General features: G+C 36.5%; 1 protein-coding gene across 2 annotated transcripts in view; it reads right to left on the bottom strand.

The window, feature by feature from the left end:
* Positions 1-4,431: 4,431 nt before the first annotated feature.
* DCP1A (decapping mRNA 1A) overlaps positions 4,432-11,350 on the bottom strand; it is a 31,844-nt gene continuing 24,925 nt past the window's right edge. For both annotated transcript variants that reach the window (XM_012572500.5, XM_030283016.4), the window contains 2 exons: positions 9,823-10,041; positions 4,432-8,371 (listed from right to left, as the gene is read on the bottom strand). In XM_012572500.5, coding sequence (XP_012427954.5) covers positions 8,291-8,371; positions 9,823-10,041 — 300 coding nt within the window. In that variant the 3' untranslated portion in view covers positions 4,432-8,290. The remainder of the gene's footprint in view (positions 8,372-9,822; positions 10,042-11,350) is intronic.

Here is an 11,350-nt window from a genome sequence, read left to right as displayed (position 1 = left end):
AAGAACAGACCATTTTTGAGTTACACACAGGCAAATGTTGAATCAAAATAATTTCAAACCATAGTTATTTTTATATTGCCTCTAAATAAAAATGCCATTTACTAAAAAAAACCCAAACCCAACCCAAAAATTGCAAAATTTTCAAAATATTATGACAGGTTTATGATACATGAAAAATGTCCAGATTAAACCAAATAACTTGAGACAAGTCTTACACAGTGAGACTTTTTTATGTCTATCTAACATTTAGCCTGCCAGAGAAAAACCAAAGCATTGTATGTCTCACACAGTTAAAAGGAACTCACAGTGATTCGGTTTGGGCTGTTAGATGATATTTAGGGAAGTATTTCTGCTAGCAGTGCAAGAAAATTACAGTATTAAATCAAAGTTTGAAATGCTAATATTGCAGTATTTGGGGTATTTGGACTGGTTTAGTATGATGTATCTTTAGTAAAGATACTATTTACAAAACTATTCAAATTGATAACCTGACTTTTCACTTGCTGCAATTTCTTCAAATTATGTTATTATGAAATACTTATGTAGTTGGAGTTTGAGGCCTTTGCCTGCATCTATGCTTGAAAGGCCTACTGAATACACAGATGCTCCAGTTACTTCACCATTCTTGGCTTTCTCTATTTGATTCTTGACTCAATTTCTATGACACCCTTCAAACAAGCTCAGAAGTTATTAATCTCTTTGGTCTTTGTTTAAATTTATATCTGTATTCAATTAACTGAATGTGACAAGATTGAAAGGATAAAGATATCAATGATAGCTCATGTGAAGTGAAATCTGCCAGAGAGCAACGCTTTCACAGGGTGCACATTTAGAAAGAAGGTGTAAGAGAGCTGCAATGCCCAAATAAAGCAGAACTTATTTGTGCTGTAATGTATAGGAGCTAAAGTGAAAAAAAAATCCTCTTCAGCCTGACCTCTCCAACACAACAGGGTTTGACTATTCCTTTGAAAGAACAGCTGCATTAGAAGCCCTTTGAGAAGGAAATCATTCAAGAATGGATGAAATGGATTGATGCCAGAGCATTCTCTCATTTTGTACCACCAGCACATCCTTCCACATGCAAAACCAGTGATTTCAGTGAGACATGGAACAGATTGTTTAGCTCATCTTCAGTAATAATATTAGCTGCTAATGAATTTAAGGAAAAAGAAAAAAGAAAAAAACCTCTGATGTCTGTGCAGCACATCACCAGTAATTGTAAGAAATTATATGTACTGCATGAAAACAGGTATAGGAGCAGTAATAAGATCAGGCTTTTTTTATCTAAAATGATGTTCCAGATAAAGCTAACTCACAGGACTAGGCTCAGGCACTACAGACTATGAGTCCACATTACTTTCACGTATGTCTGTTATGTTAGCAGTTTCCCTCAGACAGCTGTCTTCATATCTGAAGAATATTTGTTTATTTTGAAACACTTATGAAAAGTACTGCATTAAAAGCACTGTGTTTCTAACCAAACCTTTGACTCTTCTGTAAAAGCTTCTGTTGTGGCAGGATTTTCCTACTAAACCATGGAAAAGTAGAGCTCTCTCTTTATAATGGGCACCCGGTGCTTTCCATCCTGAAGATCACATCAAGAGCAGGGCTTGCTGTAAACCACAACAGACTCTGTACACATCCAGACCCTGCAGGCTTCAACTGCACTCCTGTACCTCAATTCTTCTGGGGAGTTTAAGAAGACAGAAGCTTCCTTTGCATCAGTTTTGTTACATGGGACAGCTGTGTCCCCAGAGGACAGAAGTGGATTTGTTTGATGCTTTGAACGTAAACCAGAGAAGGCATTCAGCATCACCCATAAATCTCAAACCTGCTAAGCCTCTCTGATCCCTCTTCCAAACCACAAGAAGAACGAGCAGGATGTGCAAGTCATATGCTGTCTAAATTAAGACCAACATAGAGTTTTGTTTACAGGAGCCAGGCTGGGTGATCTTTGCTCTGTAGATGCCCTTAAAAGCTTCATAACTTATTTATGAGGAGAAAAGAAGTAAAACTTGTGCATTTACATCACAGCCCTGCGTGTTTCCAAGAAAGGCCTAAGGGCAAGTACTTTCATTTCAGCCAGCATATAAAGCTTATTCTTTTGTGGTTTTATTTCCCAAGGTTGATTTTGTAAAATGAACCTGCTTGAATTTTAAAGAATGGATTCTGGTAGAAATATTTTTAAAGGTCTATTTAAAATGAAAGATAAAAGGCAATGAGGTACGAGCAGCCTTGTTCTGTGTAGCAAATTTTAAACTGTAATGGGAAGCCATCAAGCAAAGACAAAAATTAGGTAGTGCTGTGATCAGTCAACTCCACTGTGCTGCCTCATTTTAACCAGAGGTTAAAAACCCCACAGCAGACCCAAAGAATTAGAGCAAGGAAATCATGCCTACCCAGTTATTTTCTGAACACGCCCTGAAATACTCTGAATTCTTATAGGCAATCTGCATTTGAGCTTTGAGAATACCTAAAGACATGCAGCAGTACAGAAACAAAACTGTAACTTAAATTCCTCTGTGCTTCAGGAAATACTTTCACAGGCCATACTTTTCTCTCTACAATATCCCCTTTCATATTTATATGAATGCTTTTGCTTCCCTTGTTTTCTTCTCAGGAATCTTCTATTCAATTGTCCTCTTTCCCTCTTGTTTTATTGCCAGTGCTCTTTCAAAAATGCAGCAACTGATAAAAATCTCTCTTCACTGCCCTCTTTTCTCAATGCTTTTTGAGCCTGATTAGGAATGTCTTATGAAAAAATTGTTGCATAACTGACAAGGATGAGCTTTACAGTTCATGGCTGTATTTTAAGTTACAGGTCTATCACAGAAGTTTAAATTCTAAATTAGTAGGTCAGGTTAAAAAAGAAATCCCCCAATTAAAATCTAGAAGATGGAAAAAAGCTGATTCACACCTGAAGTTGTGTGAAGTGAAAAAATTCCACTCCTGGGCACTGGAAATATCTTTTGATAACATACATTATAATTCCTAGTATTTTGATTAGAAAACTAAAATGAAGAGAAATTGACCTCAGCCATAATAAAGACTATTTAGTAACCTGAAGGCATCCTATTAACAAATGAAAAAAACCCTGTATGAATGACAGGTTTCTTACTCTGTATTGCCTTCCATAGTGAGAAAAAACTGTAGTTGAACCCTTACCAAACACAAGTCCACTAACTTCAATTAATTTGGCCCACAGACATGAGCTACATCTTGTTGTTATTTCATTCTGCAAGCCTGTTAATGAAATTTGAATTTTAGACAATGAACTTTAGGAAGCTCAATGCCTATTCCCTGATTCCACCCACTACATATCACCATGGTAGTAGGGATTGGCTTCATTCTGTCATACACTTCCAAAAAACACAACTGTAGAGCACACAAGATCAACTGTACAGTGCCTGGTTTAGCTGGAGCTACACAGAGAAATTCAGAAGTACTACCTTATTCCCAAACTAAAGGGGAGCACTTTATGTGAGTAACAGGGAAGAGGAATACCTGGACCAGAAAAGACAAACAGATTAATGGCACTGAGAATGAAAAAAATATTCTTGATATTGACCAGACAGGCAACACACCTAATAGATAATTTAGATCTAGATTTCAGAATTTAAAGTTTGAGTCTAAGCAGTTTTCCACTTTTTTTTTTTTTTTTTTTCTTCCAAAGTATTTTGCAGTAAATCCAAGACTTCTGTACCTGTTTTGTATGGCAGTCTTCTATTAGAAGAATCTGCTTCTGGACATTGTACAGGCATCACTCCAATATGAATTATCAGGGCAAAAAATGCCATTCTCCAGTGGCCTCCCCTGACATTTGACCTGCCCGGCAATCACCAGCTCCTATGGGTAGTTAGAATGGGAATTAGCATCTAGCTAAAATTTAGGGATTTAGGCCTAAGGTTTTGTTTAATTTCAAGATGAACTTCTATGTTTTTCTTCCCTATTTCACTTTGTGAAACTTGGATCAAGCAGTTGCATGATGTCAATCAGATATGGCAGGAGAACAACTGCAATTTCCAATGCCTTGGATCAAAGACAAACATCGGACTGAGAATCAAATGCCATATCTAGAGGGATGAAAGGGGACACCATAAAAAAGTGATATAGAAATGCACCAAACCCAGAGCTGTACTTACAAACCAGTGAAAGTACACCTGCATTTCTTAATGTGATAGGAAACTTATCTGTTTATCAAATTCAAAACACAAGGCTGCTGACAGCAGCAGAGGGCCTTGTAGAAGCTGTTCCCCACTGCCCTTCAAGCAGTCAGGTTGCATTTTCTATTTGACAAATGCAATTTGGTTCTATCCCCGAATGGAGTAAAGGAATTTGAGTTTTTTCCCTGGAAAATATTAACCCTAAATAAAACTTAAACTTCCAGTAGGATAACAGAACTAATAGAAATAAAAGGAAACATCACAAGACTTTAGGAGGTACTGAAACATTTGTTTTGAAGTTTTATTACAAAAATATATTTGCAAACATACAAAATTTTGGATGAAAAAAATGCTCATTCTTAAACATTTATGCAATAACTTAATAACTGCAAACATACATAGGTGCTATAAAACCCACACCATACCAAAAACGTTAATGATGCAGTATCTACATTTTTTGACTTAAAATTATTCAGGTTTCCAGAAATCCTTCCTTGAAGCCCCCCTTCCCCATGGTCTTCATATTGAAAGAACATGCAAATGGCTACAACTGGTGCATATGCAGAAGTGATAAAACTCAGAAATTACTAAAAGCACATAATGCACATAAAAGAACCTAACTAACCATATGCCCATGCACTGAATAGATAAAAATAAATACACCACCAAATCAGAGATACTGCAATTTTTCCAAGTTGAAATGAAAGGAAGATATTGCATCTTAACATTTTTGTAACATTGCCAGACAAACATGAGGTGATACATATTGCACACATTCCTCTTGTTAAGATATGCTGCACAAAGCAACCCAAATACCTGGCAAAAAGGTGGCCGATTTGCTTAGAATACTTCTAAAAACCAAGAAGTCCCAAATCAAAGTTTGTTTTCCAAAACATTGCAGAAATTCTATCAGTGACTACACATGGCATAATGGATTTCAGAAATAAATCAAAATGAAGCAAATAGAAATGCAAGCAAAAATGATACATCCAGCAGTGAGTGTTTAAATATTGAGTATTTATACACAGAATTACACATTTTATATTAAATCAGGATTAACCACTTGAATTTTTTTATCACTCATTCTGCAAACCTTGTTTAATTTGGAAAGATATTCTCCTTCTAAAGTTAATAACTGTTAGGCACCTTTCATATAAACTTTGCATTGTTAAATAACAGATAAAGTCTAACTACAAAACTGAGAAGTTTGATTTTCCTGAACAATTCAGCAGATGCAGGTTTTAAAACTGTCTTTCATTAGGGAAAAAGTAAAAATCCAAACTCAAACCTAAAGTAACCTAATGTGAGCCACAAAAAACATGCTTAGGTAATAATTTGAGGAGTGTAGTCTGAACAAATAATCTTTTGATTCCCAGAAAGAACAGATAAAATCCCCATTAAGCCATCAATTAAAAAAAAAAACCCAAACAACTTTTAAATGGTCAGAATAATTTTCTGCGATGCCTCAAGGTAACTTGCTACACACTGGTTATCCCTACATGCAGATAACACAAATCAAGCACTTCAACAAGCTGGTAATTTCAAACTTACATAAAAATTTTAAAACATTAGGGAAAAAGGTTTTTAAATACAGAGTTTACATTAAAAAAAAAACAAACCAGCTTTTACACTGTAATTAAGCTTGTGTTTTACAACGAGCTTTTAATTAAAGGAATTGACCTGTTAGAGCCATTCCCTGTCACACCTCTGCACTGGGGGGTTCCTGTGTGTGCTGGCCCCACGCAGAGGTTGGAACAAACACATGCACTTGTTCAAGGTGTGAAGTTTGCTGTGGACACTACGATTTCAACTCTGGTTCTCTGCCAGTTGATTTGGAAAGTCTGGGCAGGGAAGTAAACTATCAACCTGTTCCTACCAGGACACTACAAAACCAAAGTGAAGTAAGGATCTGCCAACTGCTTGTTTCCAGCTGCACAGGAACCCTCACAAGTTAAGGATATCTAAAGTGTTATTACTTTTGTATATGGCTGAAGAACTCAAAATACAACTCCTTCCTATCATTTCTTACAGATCTTTTGATAAGAGTGTATTTAGCAAACACTAAATGCACTATCAGCTTCCAACACTTCTGTTCTTACAAACCATTATCAAATCTTTCATTGAAGAAACCAGAAGCTGTCCATGAGAAGTGAGAACTTACAGACTCCACGTTTGCTAAATCTAGGCAAGAGCAACTCTCTGCTTGGCTTGGACTGTCCATTTTTGTTCACAGGAACTGCTCCCTAGTTTGTTCCTTTCAGTGAAACTTTTCCTAAAAAGCTCAACATAAAACCACTTTAGTTCATGAATCTAACTTGAGTCTCAGTGTTTATGTGCATACACAGTATTGTAACTCCAGAATTTATGGAAGAAGCTCCTATCTTCCTTTAGAAGTCTGAGTTTGTATTGCTCAATTCAAATGCTACCATTAAATCAAATATATTTCTTGATGCATGCACATTAGCATCTTTCCCTGAATCTTGAACATTTTTCTAACAATATACTACATCTATTTTAATTGGAAACACTGAACTCAAAGGCTGAGAAGAAGCTTTTCAGAAGGCAGGTAGTGCTAAACAAAATACATTTTCCACTAAAAAGCTAAGAAAAAAACCAAAAATAGTTCAAATACATAAAAATATTGAAGGTATGTAAATTATTTGTTGTATCTAAAACATCCTGTTTTGTGAACAAGTCACAATTAAAGCTCAATTACTAGTTTCCAATGAAATGGCCATGCACCTTGACTATGTCAGCATTAACTAATCCTTAAGAGATCTGTACTTACACATATGTTGTAAGGAGCCAAACAGTATTTTTCTTCATATTTCAATAGTGCTTGAAGGAAAAGAATGAAGCAGTGCATCACAACTCACTACAGATTATCTCTTTACTCAATAACCCAACACTTTTCTATGGAAAAAGCATCTTTTAAAACTACTATTGCTGGAAAAGGTTGGGACCTGAACTCAGATTAATTACCTTTGAATGCCGTTAAGAAATAAATACCCATAGGTAAACCAATACAGCAGCATAAGAAAGTATAATTAAAAATTTTCTGATTTCAAATGGGAAAGTACCCAGTTAAATTCTTAGTGAACAGTGACTTACTAAATCACATATACAAAGCAGTAACATTTTAATTAGATAAACTTCAGACTATGAAGTATACACTAATTATTTGGGGAGAGGGCAACAGAAGAAAAGCATGCATTTGTTTCCCATCTGCATAGTTTCCAACACTGAAGTTCCAACAAAACTGAGGAGTGAAAGCCAACTACGGTGTGGTCCATCCTTAAGGTAAAAGAGAACAAAATGTTTAAATTTTTTCAGACACTGCTGAACAGGAAGAGAGTCTTCCAGTGGTGGTCTCCTAACTATGAATTTAAAATGAGAACTTCAATGTGCAACTCCTTTGTTGCTTAAATAAAAGTACAATCACTGAAGATTTTGCATATTTCAAATTTTGCCTTTTTAGAGAAAATGGCCTTACTCACTTGGGTGTTTTATGTCAGTAACACAGAAACAAGTAAGATTAATGAAATATTGAAAGGATGAATTTACATGCATTAGCTAGAGACTGCCAGTGTATTGAACTGATCACATTTTTAGACCTTTTGTTAAAGATTCAGCTCCAACGGCCTGGCTTCCAGACCCTTTCCCTCCCAACACCTGCCAACTTAATCACAAGGCATTTTGCTCTCATTTTCCTTAGTCCTTCAAACTGGAACTAGGTTCCCACAACTGAATTTGGTTCTGGTGTGCTGTAGTGTATTATACTGTGCATTTGCTGGTTGAAATAGTTTTGAGTCTGTAATCCTTGAACAGTGAATACAGCCAGGAATGAGAGCCAGAGCAAACATTTGCACATTCACTTAATGCTAATGAGAGCTCAAATGCAACTTAAGTCCCTCCCCAATAAAAAAAAGGTTTGCTGGTGATGATCACAGTGAAAACCTAGATCATTCTGAGAACATTACTTTCATAAGTATTTAAGGAATAATTTTTCCTAACAGGTTCAAACTCAAGACATTGAAAACTAAATATTCTTTTACAAAAATATTAGTTTTATAGATGAGGCATAATTGTTTCTAAAATGAACATATTTTAAGTGGCTTCAGCTTCAATTATAGCTTTATGTTGTCTGTACTCTTGGTGAGGACTTGCAAGTAGACTTCATGGATAGTGCTGAGAAAATGGGAATCATTCTGCAGGAAAAACAGAAACACATTAGAAACATTAGTGAAAATATGTGAAAAAAGGTTTAATTTAATGTCACTTTAGTTGTGATAAGGATTCCTTGCAGCTGGTAAGGGAAGGAGCTGCATGCCTGCACAAAAGGTGCTTTTGGAACACACACAGGCTGTGAACTTCATGAAGCTGGGCAGCAGCTGAAGGCATCACCAGCCACTCTGGATGCTCAGACAAACAGACAGGGGTCACTGTGTCAGCCTGGCCACATTTTGCTTCCCTTCAGAGTCCAAACCATAGTCTAAGGCACAAAGAATCCCATTCTGTGTACAGGCTCCCAAATCAAATCTGCCTGAGTGTCAGATGTGATGTTGTTTGTCTGGCAGACCAGCCCAAATGGGAATGCAAAATCAAAGCATGGAAGTTAATTGGTTTAATCTGTGGACAAGATTTACAGATACTTCTTGAGTCTAACTCCTTCAAACAAGTTACAAAACTGGTATCTAATCAGTTAGCTTAAGAGTGTAATGGTCTCTTGACAAGATCTGAACAGCAACTGGTATCCTGCTTAGAGTGCTGTGTGAGTACTCCCATGCTGCAGGATATGCCTATTTCGGTCTTCATTCAGCTCGTCTCTGTAAAGACTGGAGACAAATATCCCTGTCAGATCCCTCAAATCACCACTCACAATATTAACAGGTGAGCTCAGTTCCAAGATTAGTTTAAGTCTTTAATTAGAAAACCTAGAACAGTACAACAGTAGAAGAAAAGGTTATGTAAAATGGAACAGATAAATCAGGCAACCTAATTGATGGGATCTGGTAATGACCTTTTTGGTCCTAACAACTTGGTCACTGGGAGGATACTGTTTGTTATTTTAGACTTGCATTTTAGGTATAAGATCTACTAACACCAGCACAGAGTGAGCAAGAGAATCCTGAGCTAAGAAATAACTGTTTGTCATTCATGGCAACTTCACCATGACATTAGAGGTCAAAATCATCTCAATGCACAGCTGCTCCCAACACCACAGATTTAATTAAATAGAACTTTTAGTCCCTAAAAATAGCAGAGATAAAACTTTGCAACTTCCATTTCAAAGAAACACACTAAAAGTAAAGATGAGGAAAGGTTCTAGGGAACTGAAAACAGGAAATCTTTCCTTGAAGATGTGGAACACTTAAAAAGATAGCAAAATCAACTCCCACCCCATACCAGCTTTTACTACTGCAAGTTACCCCTCACTTGTCTACAAATTCATATGGATGTGAAAGGACACATCAACCAAAAGCAGCAAGCTGTGCCATACTCTGTACAGTGTGGAGTAATCTGCCCCTTCAACAGAAAACAACATATTTTGTAATTATTGAGGGCAAAAGGAGTTACAATGGTACAGAATTTTGTCAGTGCTGCCTTCTGTGCTTGGAACCCCATCCCTCAGAAACTCTGAGCTCTGTATAGACACTACCTTTATTAGATGTATCAGTGCTTCTTGAAGCTGAGACCTACTGAGAACAGTAGGTGGTGTGGTCTGAATTTCTGTTGTTCCAAGCGTTAAAGGCGAAGAAGAACTGGCTTTGTTCTCCACTTCAGTAACTTTTGTAGCTGATTGCTGAAACACACTTGGAGACAAGAGCACTGAAGGCGTTACTGTCGTTGTGGCTGTAACAAACTGTGGAGGTGCAACCTATAAAAGAACAGAAAATTAATAAACACTGTGTTCAGTAAGAATGAATGATACTGTAAAGGCTGGAGAGATAAGCATAAAGAAAATGAAATAAATTGCAGCCACAATTATTCAGTCAGATATTGCAGAATAGCTGCTCTTAACAAATATCTACCTATGAAGAAGTACCAACAGTACTTCTCATTTTCAAAGCTGAAGAGTAGCAGCCTTGAACATTCTTGTATGCAAACTCATGTGGTTGCTACCTTCCAGAATTTGTAGAACATAACACATACAATGAAAGTTGAGCTTTTCACCTAAGTAACCAAAGGAGCCTGTAAGCTGTTTTGCAAATTATTTTCCGTCAGTGTTTCAGAAAGACCAGTTCTGCTTCCTGCACCTCACTTCTATGGTCTCCCACAGATACTTTACTTCAAATTTGAAGTACATCTCAAACATATTTAAAGAAACTGCTGAATTAAAGCATTGGAGTACACTGAAATATTCTCATTCTGTTTTCCCTTGGGGGGATGCAAGATGGAAATATTTTGAGGACCATCTTCCCACCTCATTGTTTCACAGGTCTGTCTCCATTTTGTTACAAAAATGCACATACTGCCTTTACCACTTCTTTTAAACATAAATTGCACATTTATAGGACTATTACATTTGCATCAACTGGACACAAATAAATGTCCTCTTTGAGTAATAACTGCAATTGTTACTCAGGCAGATAATCTGTGTCTTGCTCAGGCTTCCAGGATGACCAACGTGGTAAAAAAAAGAAAAAAGAAAATAAATAAGCCAATCTCACTCCAAAGAAAAGCAACACTAAATGTGATTTGATATGTCAGCAGAAAGAGTTCCCCTCAGATAACCAACAACCTTCAGAGGAAAAAGCCTTCCAAACCCATCTAAAGTTTACGTGTATAAAATAACATCAACAACAGCAGAACTAGAAAATTTATTTTCTTGTAATCAAAACTGTAAAGACTCACAGTGTGGGATTTCAGCTGAAGACAATGTTTAAACTGACAGTCTACTATACAATATGCACATGTTTCTTAAAATTCCCAAATTAATATAAAATGCTTTTAATTAGGTAATTATTTACTAACTGGGCCATGAACAGACTGTAGAGCTTATTTTATAGTAGCCCAGTAGCTAAAACAGCATTTTACTTCAAGTAGGGCCATTTTTTCGCCTTCACAATCAGATCTGGGCATGCTACTAAAACAGCTCTCATGGAGAGCAAAGTTAGACAAGAATGAGGCAAGAGATCTGAAAAAGGAGTGGGTGCATAAGGGAAAAGCAGAAATAAAATACAGAT

This window comes from Taeniopygia guttata, chromosome 12 (assembly GCF_048771995.1).
Source record: "Taeniopygia guttata chromosome 12, bTaeGut7.mat, whole genome shotgun sequence".
Lineage (NCBI taxonomy): Eukaryota > Metazoa > Chordata > Aves > Passeriformes > Estrildidae > Taeniopygia > Taeniopygia guttata.
Note: the sequence above shows the minus strand (reverse complement) of the source record. Positions and strands in the feature narration are given on the sequence as shown.